At 41.5% G+C, this 18,531-nt stretch overlaps 3 protein-coding genes across 8 annotated transcripts; 2 read left to right on the forward strand and 1 right to left on the reverse strand.

Annotated features, from left to right (window-relative positions):
* The first annotated feature begins 209 nt into the window (after window positions 1-209).
* On the forward strand, window positions 210-2,605 carry MED31 (mediator complex subunit 31). The gene is made up of 4 exons (XM_063403014.1): window positions 210-339; window positions 733-810; window positions 1,404-1,500; window positions 2,232-2,605. The coding sequence occupies exons 1-4, from the start codon at window positions 330-332 to the stop codon at window positions 2,422-2,424; spliced, it is 378 nt and encodes a 125-aa protein (XP_063259084.1). The 5' UTR covers window positions 210-329; the 3' UTR covers window positions 2,425-2,605.
* Window positions 2,606-3,637: 1,032 nt separating this feature from the next.
* TXNDC17 (thioredoxin domain containing 17) lies at window positions 3,638-5,847 on the reverse strand. The gene is made up of 4 exons (XM_063403015.1): window positions 5,665-5,847; window positions 4,878-4,959; window positions 4,526-4,601; window positions 3,638-3,923 (listed from the first exon to the last, which is right to left on the reverse strand). The coding sequence occupies exons 1-4, from the start codon at window positions 5,804-5,806 to the stop codon at window positions 3,855-3,857; spliced, it is 369 nt and encodes a 122-aa protein (XP_063259085.1). The 5' UTR covers window positions 5,807-5,847; the 3' UTR covers window positions 3,638-3,854.
* A 236-nt stretch (window positions 5,848-6,083) lies between these two features.
* Window positions 6,084-18,511, forward strand: KIAA0753 (KIAA0753 ortholog). Of its 6 annotated transcripts, none has more exons than XM_063403001.1 (15): window positions 6,084-6,317; window positions 7,114-7,726; window positions 8,222-8,328; window positions 8,611-8,676; window positions 9,498-9,713; window positions 10,786-10,975; window positions 12,074-12,273; window positions 13,389-13,558; window positions 14,318-14,407; window positions 14,572-14,659; window positions 14,863-15,036; window positions 16,062-16,143; window positions 16,797-16,917; window positions 17,054-17,278; window positions 17,376-18,511. In XM_063403001.1, the coding sequence occupies exons 1-15, from the start codon at window positions 6,234-6,236 to the stop codon at window positions 17,491-17,493; spliced, it is 2,544 nt and encodes an 847-aa protein (XP_063259071.1). In that variant the 5' UTR covers window positions 6,084-6,233; the 3' UTR covers window positions 17,494-18,511. The 6 variants fall into 6 exon arrangements, with proteins under 6 accessions (XP_063259071.1, XP_063259073.1, XP_063259072.1 ...); XM_063403003.1 differs by having other exon boundaries at window positions 12,077-12,273; XM_063403002.1 differs by having other exon boundaries at window positions 8,614-8,676.
* The last annotated feature ends 20 nt before the right edge of the window (window positions 18,512-18,531 follow it).

Consider the following 18,531-nt stretch of genomic DNA (forward strand, 5'->3'; position numbering starts at 1 on the left):
TAAAATGACCCGCACTTGTTCAAGGGGCGCCGTGTCAGCGTCTAGGGACGAGTGCGAAGGACCGTGTGTCAGCACACGGCGGGGACCAGGAAAGGGAACGAACAGCGTTTACAAAGGCCCCCTCCATCGCCCCCGCCGCGGCCCGCCCCCGCCGCGGCCCGCCCCCGCCGCGGCCCGCCCCCGCCGCGGCCCGCCCCCGCCGCGGCCCGCCCCCGCCCCCGCCGCCGTTGCTAGGCAAGAAGCGCTGCGTTCCCAGGGTGCTTAGCGCTGCGTTTTTCCGGGCCGCTGGCAGGGGGCGCTCGCCGCCATCCGGTGTGCCGGCGTTGGACATGGACGCAGGTGCGGGGCCGGTGCGGGAGCCTGTGGGGCCGGTGTCGGTGTGGGGCTGGGGAGGAGCCCCGTGAGCAGCCCCGTGAGCAGCCCCGTGAGGCCGCCGTCGCAGCCGCTGTCGGAGCTGCCCAGGCCCCCGGAGCGCCGGGTCTGACGGGACCGCGCAGGCCGAGGCCGCCGCACGGGCGCGGGCGCGGGCGCGGGCGCCCCTCGGAGCTCGCAGCCTCCACGGCCTCTCCCGTGCCTGGCCTGCCCTGGCCGGGCCGGCTCCGCGCACTGTGCCGTTGGCTGCCGCCGGCCGTGGCCCCCGCCCACCCGCTTCGGTCCCGGCTGTAGCATCAACCGGGATTACTTCCAATCTGTTGTTTGGATCAAATTCTTACTGTTTTTTCCTTGAATCAGATGATACAGGAAATCGACTTCGATTCCAGTTGGAGCTGGAGTTTGTTCAGTGTCTGGCGAATCCAAATTACCTCAACTGTGAGTACTTAAAGTAAATACCAGGACCTGGAGGAGTTAATGTAGTTTAATGATGTCTGTTGTGACTGATAAATGCTAAATATAGAGAGAGGGCTAAACAAGGAAAATGGTTTTTCACAGCATAAAGGTTGTCTGTAAAGAATTATTTTAACAGGTGTTTTTTTTTTTTTGCACGCAAATTCTTTTCTTGGTTGGAATGCAAAAAAAACCCCATTTATTTGGTGGAGGAAGAAAACAACAAATTCCTGTCTGTTATCAAAACAGCATTCCTTTATCTGAAAACACAATTTTACTAATGTAAATAGTTTCCAGTACTATACATAACTGTGCGAATTTTGATGCTACAGTCAAAATTTTCTTGTTTCAAAAAGCTGTTCCATTCAATGAAAGAGACAAACTGCAAGGGAGATGAGACCAATCCATTGTTTTGTTGGCATAAAAATCTTATTTTGCCTTCTTTTTTTATTTGCCAACTATAAATCATTGAAATTTGATTGTAATGAGAAAGTTTTGACTTAGTGAATCTTTTCAAGTGTGCAGATTTTTTTCAGCCATCTGTAACTGACAGTTTCTCATTTGTCATTTTATTTCAGTTCTTGCACAAAGAGGCTACTTCAAAGATAAAGCTTTTGTAAATTATCTTAAATATTTACTTTATTGGAAAGAACCTGAATATGCAAAATATCTGAAGTAAGTGCTAAATTCCCTTAAGTCTCTGCATTTTAATGGTTCGGCATTGACCTCATGGTATATACTGTACAGCAGCATGTCACGGTTTCATTTCTGCCTGTAATGTTACTTTTGTCCTCCTCGCAACATAGATTTTGCAAGATTATGGTTACATGCTATGTAGATTTTCCTGTTTCCAATAGTCCACAAGTAGCAGCAGTGGGCAAAATTATAAAAATTTCCTGAGTTTTGCATAGAATCTTCCTTTAAATCCTTAGTCTGCACTTCCGATTGGTTTAAAATCAAACTATTCAATGTTAGGGTAAAAAAGCAGTAAGTGCATTTTACGATGAATTTTGCGTTATTGATGCTTACATGAGACAAGGGGTGATTTTTGTGTTTCTGCAAGTGTGCAAATTCCTTCAGTTTTTGGGAAAATGGTTTTGGTCATCTCTTTTAATTGGGTTCTAGAAACAGGCATTGTAATTCCTATGGATTTGGTCTATCAAACCAAGCCACTGGGGAAGCTACTCTAAGCAAGCAGGAATTTGCATTTATTAATGGGACTGGATTCCTTGTTTCCTGGCCTGATGCTGCAGTTACCAAGTCACAGTGTGCAGGCTGAAGTGGTTTCACACTTGGGTAAAGCATATATCAGTCAAAACTAAAATAACAACCCAAGAAGTACTGGAGACTCTAGATTAATGTCCCTTGCAAAAACCTGTATTAAAGTGTGTTTATTTTTAACCCAGGTATCCTCAATGTTTGCATATGCTAGAGCTGCTCCAGTATGAACATTTCCGCAAAGAATTGGTCAATGCTCAGTGTGCCAAATTCATTGATGAGCAACAGATCCTCCACTGGCAGCACTATTCCCGGAAAAGGATGCGCCTCCAGCAGGCACTGGCCGAGCAGCAGCAACAAAACAACACCTCTGTAAAATGAAAAGCACATGCAGTAGTGATGATAAGGTGTACTTTGTGTTAGTGAAATATTTACAGGAGAGGAATGAACCCTTGTGGAAGTTTGGCTCTGGATGTGTGTCCCTTTAATTTGAATTTATCAAGTGACTGAATTGTTTTTGTTTCATCAACTCTTTTAGAGACTAATAAACACCTGCAATTTATTTTGTAGCATGGACAATTTTGTAAGAGCTTTACTATAATAGTTATTGATTCCTCTTGATTTTGAAAACAAAACCTAGATTTGTTCCTTACTAAGTATCTACAAAAAAGTAGCTCTAAAGGCTGTTCCTAGAAAGCCTTTTCCCTGGAGAATAATGGTGTGTCTTAAAGTGTCACTGAGAACTCCCTGCTATTTACAGCTCTGGGACAAGCAAAGGTGAAGTGATGCTAGACAAAGTTGAAATTGTGCAGTTTTTCTTTGAAACCCAGCTGAGCTGTTGTTACTCCTGTTTCCCTGGCAGTCATTGTTGACGGAAGTTTTGCAGTTTTCCTTACAGTACATTGTACAGATAGAAATCAGGAGTGTACAGGGTGAGGTCTGGGGAGTGGGGTTGAGATAGGTGCTGATAAATTCTGCAGGATAGAGAAGGAAACAAACTGTAGCTGTGTGTTTTCCATTAAACTCAGCGTCCTTGAATCTTGGCCTCTGCCTGTGCAGCAGTGACTGCTCCGGAGTCTCTTTACTCCGTGGAGTCTCTTTATTCCATCCTTACTCCATGTAAGGACAACAGGGTGTGGGGGGAAATGTGCTGTTGCTTGGAGTATTGGAGAGGCACCTGCCATTTATTCCTGTATTGTTTTTTTATTGTAAGAACATAGCTCTTGGCAGCTGCCAGGGTTTTAATTTTTGTATTTTTAGACTGTATTTCTGGTGCATTCATGTTTTATTTCCTGTCCTTGTAGGAGCAGGTGCTCCCAATTATTAACCACTAACATGTGATCAGTGACACTGCAGCTGTCAGCCATCATGTTATCCACTGAACCTGGACTGAACAGCTAAGCCATTAAACATCTTTGGCATTGAAAATTTATCTTAACAGCTTCTGCAATTATGTGGTCAGGCTTAGGGAGGAAGTTTTTCTGTTTCTCCCCTTCCTCCTTACTCACTCTTAAGTGTAACTTTGCAGTTACATTTCAGTAAGTGCAGGCTAATCCCAAGTTTCTAACGTGAGCTCAGCTCCTTTGAAAAGAGGTTATTCACAAACTCAAGTTTATTTGGACATGAAAAGAAAGATACATTTTTTTGTTGTAAGATTTTAGTGTAAAGTTTGGACCCAGAATTTCAGGACATTTATCTTGCTAGTCCAAAGTAATTAATCATGAAAGTTTCAATTAAGGTCAGTGATTCCTTGAGAGGACACTACAGTAATTGAGATTACCATCTTCATCAATGATTGACTAGTGAGGGCTTTAGTCTTCAGTAAACAACATACGCACAAGCTCTGCTTTAAAACATTCTTCTTCGACCAGCTTCTGAGGCTGAAAGGAAAAGTTCATAATTAAAAAACCTGTTCTAGCTGAGAGTCATTTGTACATACTAACATTAGCCATATCCAGCAACTGTTGTCCTGGGGAGTGAGGGAAGAACAAGAAAGGTAATAACAAATGAAACATTCCTGAGGGCTTTCTGGCCTTACAAGAGGCATTTCTAAGAAAGTAACCGCTAATTTAACTAACATGTACAAGTTACAACTTGAGCTGCAGTCTGAGTCGAGTGTACTGCTCATAAATTGTTTCACTCCTGTAGTTCAGTGTTTGGATTTTTCAAAAGTTGAGGAGCTGCAAAGAAGGAACATTAACTAATATGTAGCTAAGAAGTTTCTCAACCCCTCAAGCACTATGAGCCAAGTGCACCTATCTCCTTTACTGCATGTTTATTATACACATTACACAGAATTCTCTTTTGAAGAACCGTTTGAGTGAGGAATAGGGAGCAGAAGAGCTGCTCAAAATGCTCTGGTCTCCTTGAACAAGAGAGGGTTCTCAGAGAATACACGTGACTAACACATTTACAGCTCTGAATTCCTGCCAGGTCCCCATCTCAATGCCTGTAGATTCAGAACGTGCAACACATGACTTACTGTTCCGTATTTAAGTAGTGTAGGCACTCCTGTTAGTTTCAGATTCCTCCTGAATTCATTGTTGGGATCCTTCCAGCTGTTCAGAAACAAGGCATTAAGCAGAGCCCATAGAGGGACATTTAGAAGTTAAAGTAGCTTGAAAATTATTTGAAGGCCTTTGCCTCACACCTTCCCAATCCCCTTCCCCAAACAAGCATGCAGATAGGTTATGTCAGAGATGGTGAACACCTCAAAAATTATTGACTCCTTACAGAAAAGAACAGCTCAGTCAGTTTTTTCAACAGGTTAACCACCAGTCCAGCAACAGAGCAGAGTCATCCCATCCCATTTGTGAGCATTCAAAGGTACTTACTAGGCTCTATCTCCTACTAGACAGTAGATGAAAACTGACCCATCAGGCAGGTTATGAAGTTCCTTCCTCACAATTGGCTCAGCTAGAAAATAATTTTTAAAATCTGTTAGTACTTGTGCTACAGAATCACATGGGTTTACTTGGAACAGCAAGGCTGCTAATTAATGTTTTGTCTGCTTTAGTTAGAGATCTGTATTTGGTTTCACCTGGCTATCCACAAGTTTTTCAGAGTCTTTTACATGTTTGAACGCTGACTGGACTTGTGTTTGAGTAAAGGCCAATTTCTTCTGTAACACGAAGAGAAACACTCGTTCTGCCCTGTCCTGGGTGTGGTAGCCCAGCACGGCGCCCTTCTGCAGGGTGACGGTGCCATAATGCACCTTCATATCTGCTCAGACACGTAAAGCCCAGGCAGTTCAGTGCGGTGATTTCTGAGAACAGCCTTCATCTGCTGCCGCCGAACACCGTCGAGGAGGGCACCGCTGCTCCTCGACACGTGCAGCACAGGTGAATCTGCCCGTAGGACTCAAGTTTGTTTGCTGGGCCGTGTACCAGCCTTCGCGAACACCCCGTGCTGTTCGATGTGGGCAACGAAAAGGGCAGCGCGGCAGCTGCGGGGCACAGCCCGCTCAGTTCACCAGGGAAAACTGCACCTAGAGCCCGAGACCGGCACTGGGGCTACTGTGCCCGCCTGGCATTTTCCGGAAAGGCGCCCGGGGCCTCTCCGGCTTCCGCAGGACCGACACGACCCATGCCGCAGGCAGGGCGCTCCCTCCACATGCCTCACCCGTCACGCAGTCGGGACACCAGCTCCTGCCCTCGGCGTCCTTATCGCCGCAGAAGAGCGCGAAGATGGGCCGGCCGTGGTAGCTCTGCGCCGTCCGCACAAATTCCGAGTACCCGCGGACCTGCACCTCCTCCCAGCCCATGGCGGCAGCGGCGGAGGCTCCGCCCGGCCCGGCCCGCGCGGCCGCCGTAGCTCCGCGCGTTCCCGGCGGCCCCTGCGGCGGCGGCGGGACCGGGTTCGAACGGCGCCTGGTGGGCCCCGGCGCGGCCCGGGCCGCCCGTCCTCCCTCCTTCCCTCCTGTTTCCCCTGCGGCAGCGCCCGGGGCCCGCTGGTGCCGGTGCCGCCCGGGACGCCGTGAGGGCACAGGGCGGGAGCAGCCGCGGGCCCTGGGCGATTGTAGAGAGGCCGCCCCAATCTTCTCTCCGCGGCTCCTCGGGCTGGTTCCTTTTTTACTCACATTAGACCCGGGATGGCTTTTGCGAGCCTGAAATAACGGTTTATTGTTCTCGCATTCAGAGCTCTGATCAAAAGCAAGGGGTAATAGCGGGATTTGCTCTCAAGCCGATGCGATGGGACCGAGCAAGACAGCGGTGTCTGAGGATCCGTTTGCATTCCAGCGATACAGGAGTGAAGCTAAAGCTTTACAAACACAGGTACCATTTGCCGTCTGTAGCGATGCTGAATTGGTTTTCTTTGTGATTGTAACAAAAAGATGATTCTGACCCACTTCTGAGACAGCCCAGCAGGGAGTGTCATACTAGCTTTTTTCATGCTGTCACACATTATCTTGACACTGTCCTTTAGAAAGGGTAGAGATCACAAAATATATTCGTAATTATTCTTAATTGTCTTGTAGTTCAGTCTCTGTAGGCAGTTGAGCATGCAGCCGCTTGCTCACTCTCTCCCAGTTGGGATGGGGAAGAGAACTGGAAAGCAAAAAGTATGAAAAGTTACGGGTTGCGATAAAGGCAGGTTAACAGGGAAAGCAAATGCTTTCCTCTTTGTGTCCACAAACAAAGCAAAATAAGGAATTCATTCTCTACATCCCATGAGCAGGCAGGAGTTCAGCCATTTCCATGAATTCAGCACATATAACAGTGACTTAGGAAGACAAATACTGTCACCAGTCTCCCATTTCTCCTTCTTCCCTGCAGCTTTTACTGCTGAGCATGATGCCACAGGGTGTGGAATATCCCTTTTGTCAGTTGGGGTCAGCCATTCAGTTGTTTCCTTTCTAGCTTCTTACCCACCCCCAGGCTACTCAGTGGTGAACAGGTAAGGAGCAGAAAAGACATGTACCTCAGTGAGCCCTGCTTAGCAAGAAATGAAAACATTGGTGTGCTGTAAGCACTACGTTCAGCACAATTCCAAATTAGTGCCATCATTACAGAGTTGCATCATCTGTATAGTGTTCCGTATAACATCAGGGGTTTTTTTCACTTTGAACAGCTCCAGTTTAATAGAAATGTTCCAGCAGTTCCAGAGAACTTGGCTTTCAGATTCTCTCACCCCCGTCCAATTATAATAGAAAAACTGAAGGCATCCAGTGATCAGAGAAATCTAGTTGGAAATGAGGACCCCAGCCTGAGAAGCTCTGGGATGTTCTCAGTGGTATCTGAAGAGAGACTGAAATTGGCTGTTCAGCTGGCAAAAAGGGACATCAAACAAAGACGTCTCAAAGAACAAGTAAAACAGCAGGTATATGGAGATGTGGTCAGTACACCATTGTGGACCCAGAAATCACAACAGCAGAAGGCTGAAGTGTTTTCAAGTCGAGAAAATAAAAATGCCCTGAAGTCTCAGACTCGCTTGACATGTCAGCAGGGGCTGGACCAGCCTTCCCAGGGGGAGTCTGCCAGCTCTGACACGAACGTTTATCTCTGTGTAGTTAAGGAAGGAAAGCCAATACCAGCTGTTTTGGACTCTCCACCCACCCATGACCCAGGACCAGACCCCAAGCCAAATTTAAATAAAAAAGAACATCAAAATATGCAGGAAGTCCAGCATCTGCAAAAAGAATTGAGAAGCTATGTCCAGAAAATTGAAGAAATTATTACAAAAGGTGTAAGACTGAACAGTAATTATGTTATATAAATGTACACTAGTTTGTTGATTTGTTTTCCCACATTTTTTGGGTTGGATTAGAATTTGTATTTATGTCTGGACTTTTGAGAACCATCTATTTTTTTGAAAAGTAGATAAAAGATAGAAAAGCTAGTCAGCTTAAGCAGTTGGTTCTTTTGTAATAACCAGCAGGAGGTTTAACCTTATTTTGAGTGCTTTATCCGCAACTTTGTCATAAAACTGAGAGGTCACATGATTTTTTAAATAACTAATGAGTTATATTATATTAGACTGTTTAGTCAAATTCTAAACAGAAACAGGATGTAGAGTTTACAATAACTAACTTGCATTACTTTTAAAGGAACTCCCACAAATATGTGGTTTGGTTCTGTGTGGAAAAGGCTTATTACTAAATTATGTCTATTGTCATGGCTTAATTGGGATTTTCATGGGTTAAATTAAGATATAAAACTTTGTATCCTATGCTTTTTAGGGAGAACTAGAAAACTTCTGGATCCTGAAAACGAGCAGCGGCTTTGCACTAGGAGACAGCAACAAGCTGCACGGTCAGCTCGGATGCTGTATGTGCTCCAGCAACAGGTAGAACCATGATTTTAAACTGGGATGCATAGGAACTTAGTTCGTTGTGATGAATTTGTCAGAAACTAATTGAAACAAGAGAAAAATCAATCGAGTTATCTCTGAACTTCCATGGCATTCTAGTTTAGATCTGAATGGTGTGACTCATTTCCCTCATGGCTGGACAAAGAGGTGAGCATCACTGTTGGAAAATCTCAGGTGCTACAGGGAAAATCTGTTGTTCATTTATGGACGTGGAACTAATTCTGACTTCTATTTCTCTCTGTCTCCTTTCTTGATAAGCAGGTAAAAGAAATTCAGGACGATTTAGAGAAACTGAGTCCTCATACAATCAAACATACTAAAAAGGTAAGATGTAATTATCCTTCAGGCTCTAAGTGACTTACTGATAGAGTTTTCTGGATAATTGAGCTTGATTGTCTAGGGTGCAGCTGAGCCCTGTCCAGAAGGGAGATTTCCTTTGTATCTTATACATTTCGTCTCATTCTCCAAGAAGAATGGCTCAGTTGGCCTGATAATGCCTTTGCTGCTTCCCTCTTCTCAGCTCTCATCTGCAGTAAATGAGAGGAAGGTGGTTGGTCATCTGCGTTTATATGGCTTCTAATTCCTTCTTCATTCTAATTCCTTTTTGCAAGGAATTAACAATGTGTTCTACTCTTGACTGCTTTTTTTAAACTTGGTTGATGGCACTCAGTTTTAGCAGCCTTCTTTCTGATTTTCTCCTCTGCCCAGCACCTTTCAGGGGGACAGCTGAGATCATGCCTACAGTCTGGCCAGTGTTGCCCTGTTGTTTGTTTGTGCTTTTTCGATCACCTGCATTTTCTTCTGTATCAAAACATGGAGAATTGAGAATATTCTTGTTTGCACATTAGGCTCCAGCCAACTATAGATGACTACAGTTCTGTGTTGGCACAGAAACATCATGACCCATTATACCCAGGCTGTTTTACATGAAGTCAGCATGACATTGATAGGAGTACTCTTGTGAGGAATCTTGAGTAAATTACTTGAAGGCCTGTTTTATTTTGTCTCACTAATGGCTTAATATCTATCAATTATTCCAAGCCTGAGTGTTTCTGCATGAAATTTTGGTAAAGATTCTTCAAATAGTAAAAGTATCCATAGAAACTGTAGTTATTAAAGCATTAATTTATTTTTCATTTTTCCAGTCTCGAGCAGTATCCAGGTTGGCAGCAGCACACAGAGGAGCTGTACGAACCTTGCAGGCGTTTGCCAATCAGTTTACAGATCACACAGATGAGCAGATTCCTGCCCACTACAAGGAGCTGGGCAGTCTCATTCGTCAGCTGTCTCTCTGCTCTGCCAAACTAGAAGGGGATTCTTCCATTTCTGAAGTTATCATAGATATTTTGCTGCAAGTTGAGGTAGGAAAAAACGTTTGTTTTTGCCAAGGCAGGAAAGATGTAGTGAAATACGAGATTGTTCTCATGGAATGGCAGAATATATTACTGGTTTTGCTTTTATTTTTTAAAGGGTGTATTTTCTAACATAAAAATGTACTTCTAATGTTCCTAAATAATGGTGGTCTAAAAGAGACGTGCATCCTAAACACAGAAGCTACCTGCTGCTGGTCTTGTTGATGCTGTTCCTAGCTTTCTTGGCTGTCCTGGTAGAATGAGGACTGGTAGTAATAGTGGTAACAAAGCATCAGTTTCTAATTCATTAGTCATTTCCAGGACCAAGAGAGTTCATTTTATACGTAAGTGTGCATTAAGCGTTTATTACTCTGGATGCATGCTTTAGTCATCATTATTAGTGATGAGCACCTGAGCATCCCGTATGGTGGTGGGTGCAGAGTTGTCCACGCAGAAGATAAAAGTTGTGGGTACAAGAGTTACTTGGCTCTGTGCCCTTCAAATATCTTTTTCAGTGATATCTGATGACTTACACATGTCATTGGTATAATAGAAAAGTTCTGATGCATGTTGCCTGCTGCATAAATTAAAAAAGCAGTACCAGAGCCATAAGATATTTTCCTTAAAATACTGTTAAAACTGTAAGAGCTATGTTTTTCATTTTAGTGTTATGACCTGCTTATGAGACCAGTAAGAATGCTAACTGCCTGGGAACAGGAAAGGAGGTTGTTGTTTAAGTTTGGATGTAGCATTGGAAGAAGTGTCTGCATTACCATAGTCACGTGACTGAAGTTTTTGTTGGTCTGTAGCCCTTGTGTTCAATTATTTTTGAACATTCTGTAAGCAAATGGTTTGTTGGAGTCATTTGTAAACACAGAAATGTAAGCCTTCTCAGTAAGATTTAAATTAATAATATGAAAAAGCTTCCACATGAACAAACTATCAGAAATAATCACCACCTGAAAAAACAAACAGAACCAAACCACACCAAAAAAGCTCCAGCTGCTTAGAATGTCTTGAATTTGCTTTTCATTACATCAGGTTTACTGAGAGAGTAACTAACTCTAAATATTTGGTGCAGGATCTGAACTCACTGCTGGAAAAAAAGAAAACACCAAAAACAGTGAAGAAATGTATCTCAGTTTCTCAGGCTAAATCTCCAAGGAGCACTGAGACATTTCCAGCCAGAAAGCACCTTCTGTCTCCAAAAGGAGAAAACAAACATCTCACCTTAAAGGGCCAGCATAGACAAGACAAGAGTCTCTTGACTGGTTTGTATTTTGAATAACTAAATACATTTTTATCACTTAACTTGCCTTGAACTTAACTTGAATCTGCAGTTCAATTTTTTAGTATGGTATTGTTGGTCAGAATTTGGTTAGATGTCAGCAAATCAGTCTGGCAGAAACCAGGCTGTGGTGGTTGAACTGTTCATACTGAAAAGTTATTCTGTGGCTTTGGCTCAGAATTCCCTTGGTTGGTACAATTTCCCTACTTCTGGGAGCTGTGGCTGTTTTATCCTGGCCAGTTCATTACTGTTAACGGCTTGTGCACAACAGTCATGTTTTTGTACCTAGAGACACATAAACTGATGGTTAAGCTGAAGACTTGTGAGTTTTCACCACTATGTTGGAATGCAACTGTTCAAAGTTGGCATTCTATATTGTTCTTTTGCTTTGGATATGAAAGGAAAGGTGCTATTCTTTCTCAAGGTGTTGTGAGATAAATTTACCTGAAGTATTTTGACACCTCATGAAAGCCACTGTAAGTTCTTACATTATTATATAAATTATATTAACTATTTTTCTTCTTTGTGGTGACTTTCTCATACCTCAGGCTAGTTTGTACTAGAATAGTAAGTATTCCCTACTACCCCCAGGTAGGAAGAATTCCATATGCTAAATTTATCTTTGGCAGTCCAGGGTAACAGTATATAAATAGCTAATGGTTTCCATGTGTCTTGCTGCCTAAAAGAGGATGCTTTGTTACCGCTGTCTAGATCTCATATAGCAATTGCTCCCTAAAGGCTTCCCCATGACTTGCATATATATGTATATTTTCAAACATCTCTATACATATAAATATGTATATGCACACAAACCCCAAATCTTCCTGTCCATCAAAACAATGTAAGAAAAACAATTTCTTTAATACTTGTCAGGAAATACAAAGCTAGAATTTTTCATTTTGTCTTTGATTTTTTTTTAAAAATTATGGTAGAGCTTAAAAGTTCATTATTAGGTATACCTAGCATAAAAGAGGTATCAAATGTAGAAAAAAAGACAATTCTTACCCCTTTCAACTTAGAGTTAACAGTTCATGTGTTATTTATAGTATAGATAAACACTGACATGTTGCATATATTTCAGCAGTTCAACAGGCAAACAGTAATACTCATATATCACACAATAAATACCAAGAAGAAAATGGCTCATCTACTTCAGAGAGAAATGCCACTTTGCAAGGAAGCACAGATGCACTGGTGAGAGCTAGAGCTGTAAAAAAAGAGTCTGTGCCTCAAAGTGGTGCTTTGAAGAAGAAAGACGTGTTATTGCCTGCAAAACCACAGGTATGGAAGTGGTAAATCATTTATGCTGTCTTCTGCTTGTGCTCTGGGATTTGTTGCATAATATAAGACACTGTCAAAACTTCACACTTCCTCACAATATTGCTATTCTGAGCTAGGATACCTAGGGGGATAAACTGTGTCATCTGCCTGAGATTTCTGGTGGTTATGACTATTTCAGCAAATGTTTTCCGAGAACAGTGTTTACTGTTCTTTGCAAATACACTCTACGACTAGAAACAGAACAGAATTGGTAAGGAAAATGCTCACTGAAACCAGTTGCATGTCTGAAATTAACGTGTTTTCTTTAATTTGAAATTAAAGCTGAAGTATCTTCCTCCTATGGTCATCCTCTATCACAAAAAATGCACTCAGCAGTATTGTGCTAATGTCAGTAGGAGAACATAAGTTACTCAGGCTTACTTAATTGATGACAGAAATGATAAAACTGCACTATACAAGTTCTGGTTTCTGCTAAGTTCTTGCAACCAGAAAGAAGCTCCATAGTGCAAACAAAACAATTCTTAAAAGACTAGGGCTATATTTTGCTAATAAGTGTGTTTTTCTTTCATTCTTTCCTCAGAGTATGACTTTTAACTAGGAAAATCAAATCTGACACAGTAACATAGATGTGTGCTTATGTAACTTTTACTCCTTCCTATCCCTGTGATCAGTGAGGATCGTGGGCAGGAAGGTTAAGCATTTCAGTAATTCATATAGAAGAGAGGAGTCTAAGTGATCCTGTAACAAATATAAATGTGGGAATATTATAGTTTTGTGGCTGAATACAACGTTACCTTGGAAACCTTCTATTTGGATTTATGAATAGTTAACATAGAGTCTAATTCTGAAAAATCAAAAATAACTTTTTTCCCCATGAATAGCAACACTGGAAAAGTTGGAACTGTTTGCAAAAATAATAGTTGTAGAATTAAGCATATTATCTGTTTAGGCACAGCTATACTTCCCTTTAAAGCACTTGTAAAACCTTCACATACATCAGCTGCAGCAAAGTCAGCAGGCATGATTTCAAGACAAAATCTGAAGCAGAATACAAAATACTTTAAAAATTCAGCAAGTGGAATATGTGTTTTTAATGTGATCTTGTTAATTTTAAGGGAATGCTGAAATCTTTGGAGTCAAGATGGGCACACCCTCCAGGAAAGCATGCCCAATTTCAAAAGCCAACTATAGCTTTCCAACTAAAAGAGAACAAACGACCTGTTAAGGAGAGCAAAATGCCTTGCTTGCCTACAAAGCCTCCACCTGGGTGTGTTTCAGCTCAGCGGTATGTTTGCAGTCCCCTGGCACCCCCCTTTGCCCTGCTTCCTGGTGGAAATGCTTCTGGATCTGTGCTAGTGACTGGGAGAGGTTGGCCTGGCTTCAGTCCAGCACAGTGCAGCTTGCTGTCATATAGCTGCTCTCCTTTCCCACTTGGCCCAGAGCAGCCCCATTCCCTAAAGGCTGGAAAGAGCCAGGGCTTTAGTCTTTTGCCTGAGTTGCTGCCTGGAAGTCAAGGCCAAGCTGTGCAAGACAGGGCACTGACAAAACACAGGAGGAGGGATGGGTATTCCCAGAACTGCATTAAGAAGGTAAATATTATCTCCCTGTTTCAGAAGGACAAGACACATGTATTTGTCCCAGACAATAACAAAGTGCAGGTTTGTTTACTGTAAATTCTGTTCAACATCCTGTTAGACAGGGGTCTCCAATTTTAGGTTGGTTTGGGACTGGTGGCATTTGAAGAAGGAGATCCAGGTGCTGGATCCGTATTAGGCAGCAGTATGCATGATAAGATGAGGAGTTCATTTCTCAGGGCAGAAATTGTGTATAAGCATGTAGTTCTGTTTGCCAGCAGCAGAAACATGATTGAAGATCCCTCATTCTCAACAGATTTTTCTGGCTTATATGGTCTTAAAATCTATTAATTTTCTCTCTAAAGTTTCTTGTAACTCTTCCAAACTAATACTGGAAATCACACTACTTCATTCTTAGTTGTTAGAATGTACGTTTTGTAACTCTCTATGCTACTGTGCTGTTTTTGAAGACAAGCAAGGTTTGATGAAAAAAATTCAAGAGGAGTAAAGATTCTAACTGATCATTGCAGAGGAGAAATGGAAAAAATACAAAAGTTAAGGTAATGACTTTCTTTAAAAATTCTCATGAGGGGTGTCAGATTTGATATGAGCTTCTCCCCACTCCCAACAGTCCTCCTAAAAATACATTTATGTACTTTGGTGTTTTAAATTACTGTTGTCATACCAGGTATCAGAATGACATTGTCATTTGTTCTTTGTGCAGGTCACGAACTGTTTCTCCAGCCCAGTGTGCAGACAAAGCTGCGAAGAAGGTATGGGAGTGGTCAGAGCCTCCATCAAACAGGAAACAGGTAATACAGGCAAGCTCATGCCACTGAGTGAATGATGGCTTGAGAGCTGTTCAACATTTATAAAGGGGCAACAAACACTTTCTTTTCAACTTAATGCAAGTTGCCTTTGTTTTGGTTTGGGTTTTGTTCTTTCTTTCTTGTACTGGGTTTGTGTCTTTTTGTTTTACGTGGCATTTGTTTTTGGGGTTTGTTTTTTTAAGTAGCAGGTTGCAACAAATGCAGATATTCTGAGTGAAGAGCTATTGGATGATCTTTTGGAAGATACTGCTCAGGAACTGTGGAGCATGGATCAGCATGAGAGACTCCAGACTGAGGCCCTGACTGTGGCTGACACTCATAGCCTAGAGTCAATGTTGCGAAGAATGGAAGAAATTGAAGTAAGATTTTCTGTCTTGGTTGGTTTCATTAGTGCAAATTACTTATTTACTGTCCATAAATTATAATATCTGTAAGTATCTACATTCTTAAATGAAGCAAGGTCTGACTGGATCAGTGTCTGAGATCAAAGACCTGAATGGCGCTTGTGCTTCCAGAAAACACAGTGTAAGAACAGAATCTGAGTGTTTGATTTATCTGTTGCTGTAAAGTTGGCAGACCTGAGTTTGCATCCCATCTCAAGACTTTGTGGCTTAAGTCATTGTGTGGGAATGGGAGAATCAGTATGGTGATTATGTTGATTGTCTAGCAGATTGGAAAGTATTTTAATATTAATTTGAATTTTTCCCTTTTGTGTGCTATCGAATCTCAGTATTCTAGTAGCATGACCATCTTGAGGAAATACACTCTGGCAATCCAAAGTATTTCACAGTGCATCATGGAGAAGTCAGACAAATACATGGCTATCTGCACCTTTTATTCATCTTTCTATATAAATATACATAAGGCTATAGTTTACTTGAGCTTTCTCATATATTGCTTTCTTAAAAAGTTTTCTTCAATCTGTTTTTTCATAGTTTCTGGTTTAAGCTCCATTTTGACCCTCCTGTTCTCTGAAATTTATTGTGACTTAAGAGCTACTCAGTTTAGTGCCATTTACTTCTAGAGATCTGTTAATCAGTTGGAAGTGTGAAGCTGCAGTGTCCTTACCCTTGAGGCACTGGAGCTCTCATTTAGTGTGGGTGGGGCAGGAGCAGCTAGAGGGCCCTTCAGTTGTTTGGCTGAGAGCTGTTGGTCTGAAATGGGAGGAGTTCCCATGGGACTGGCAATTAGTTTTGTATTTGAGTGTGGCATTTTGAACAAGATAAATGTGTTTTCAATCCCCCACCCCTTTTCTCTGTCGTGTCCAGCCAAAATAAGCCTGCTTTGCCCAAGGAGGATCATGACTTGCTTTGCTGTTAGTGATAATCAGTACAGCTGAGCTGCCAGGTACATGGTTGACTGACTGATGTGTGTCCCACCACAGATGTACCAGGAGGCTGTCCGCAGGAGAGTCACCCAGATTGTCTACAGTGACTCCCAGTTCTGGGCCCAGGAAGACAAAATGGGTAATTGTCTTTCTTAATACAACTTGGTTTCCCTATAATCTGTAGGTTTAAATTCAGGTGTTTTGAAATCCAGGTCATTGGATTATGTGTGATCAAATAGCACCGCTCAGACACATTTTTTACCATAGGTGTTTCTTTCAGAGGGCAGTTGCTAAGATATAGTTCTAATATCAGTACTTTATCAGCATTCCTTTTCTTTATCCTATGGCTTGATTGAGTAGCACTGTGAAGCTACATTGATTTTCTGTTGGATCACATACAACTTTACTGAAACTGTATTGCTTAATACAAGTTGGAAAATCTCACAGTAAGACTGGTGAAGATTTATCCCAAATCTTTATGGATTCTTTTTCCATGTCTTGGATTTACCACTGATTTTAATAGACTGTGCTATTTTTACAGTGGTGTTTTCTGTCTCTCTGCTAGAAGTACCTACTGGCAGCGCAAACAAATACTAGTAAAGGTAGTATTTCTAAAATCTTCAGCTTTAATACACTGAGCTGCATTTATATTTTTTCTCACTTTGAATACTTAACTTACCTGAAGGACTTCTCCTTAAAAGAAACAAAAGTCTTTGTGAGGACTTAACCTGCAGTAGATGTAGTTTCTCTCTTTCAAAAAACCAATATAAAATAGTATTTTCTTCCTTCTAGAACAACAAATGGCATCAACAGCTAAAAAACTTACATCACCTCGTCCAGTTCAGATAACCAAATTAATCAGACACACAGAGCTGGAAAAAGATATTTTATTTGAAAAACCTTTTGACAGCACGTAAGTGGAATATTTGGCACTACACTAAGCTGTGGTGCATAAGATCTATGTGACTCCATTATAGTGCTTTCATTACACTGACTTCAAAAAGAGACAAAAATTTAATTCTGTCTTGATGATTATTTTATATTTCCAGTGATATTGATGAAAATAAAGAAGCAGAGGAGAAATTGCAGGCTGGAAATTACATTCTGCAGCCCTTGCCTCTGAATTCTCTACAGCAAACATATCCTGTGTCTCTCTCTGTGCCAAGCAACGTGCTCAAGAGCATCCTGGATTATAACAGCAGATACAAGCATCATTTAAAGCTTATTTCTCATGAGGTGGTGGGCAGTTTTGATCCATGGCAGATTGCTGAGAGGTATATGAACTATCTTTGTGGTTTGGAAGTGAAAGACTGGAATTTGAAATCTGACTTTCTGAACCTTTTCTTTCTCCTTTTTTGCCCTCTCCCTTAGTCTTGCAGAGCAACTGACAGAGGAAGCCCTGTGTGACGTGGCAGCAGAGCTGCAGGATGTTTGTGAGGACTATGCAGAAGCTGTATTCACGTCGGAGTTTTTGCAGCCAGTGCAGTGAATTCTTTCCCACCTGCCCCATCAATGTCAGCCTCAGCCTAACAGCCTGTGAGATTTTCTGCACTGGATCTCCATCAAAGATTCATCTTAGGTTTTTTATAAAACCATTATTATAATGTTTTCCTTTTCAGAAAGGACTTCCTTACTTTTCCTTTTATTGTCTAATCATCTTAGTACATGCTGCACTGGGTGAGTTCTTTTGGAGATGTGGCAATCCAGTGAAGGATTCTTATGGCACAGCACAAATAGATGCATACACTTGTCACTGGCTGTAGTTGCAGGCTTGCTTGGGCTCTTGCCATCGGCTTCAGAATGGAGTTCTTGAGTAACTCTAGTACATAATGCACAGGCAAAACGAGACCTTTCAATAAAAGTATGTGAAAGAGATCTTACTATCTTTTTCTTAAACTAGTCTAAAATGTTACATTTTTATCAGCATTTAGTGCTTCAACCCCACGTTCCTTTCTCTTAAGAATCCCATTGAAATCAAGAACAACAAAATAAATGAGCAATTGGCATTTCTGCAGCATTAACTTATTTCACGTAATCAGAGTACCAGTTTGGGTTATGTCTGGAGTCAGAGCAATGAATAATGATTACTTATGTAGTACACTAGGGAAATTCAACCCTTGAGGTAATCCAGAGAACAATATGACAATCTGTTTCATTTGTCAATTTTTTTTCTCCAATATTGTTCAATCTATAACACATTCATTTTTAACCTTCTAAGATTATTTTTATTTCCTCTAATTAGAACATATATTTTAAAAATAACTTTGTTTCTATTGAAGCCTGTTTTGCTATTTCAGTTTTCTTCAAATTTACATCAAATGTAATGATGTAAGTATTACTGCTGAAGTGGGAGTTTGCCGATATTCTGTAATTTCTGTAATTTAAAACAACTGATTTCTAAGTCCAAAATATTAAAGCAATAGTGTCTCTATGTGTATATATATGTGTGAAAGTATTTTGAAGATGTTTTATTTTTTAATAAACAACACTTGTTTATTGTCACTGAACACAGTTTTAATTTAAGATA

The sequence above is a fragment of the Prinia subflava genome, chromosome 8 (assembly GCF_021018805.1).
Source record: "Prinia subflava isolate CZ2003 ecotype Zambia chromosome 8, Cam_Psub_1.2, whole genome shotgun sequence".
Taxonomy (NCBI): domain Eukaryota; kingdom Metazoa; phylum Chordata; class Aves; order Passeriformes; family Cisticolidae; genus Prinia; species Prinia subflava.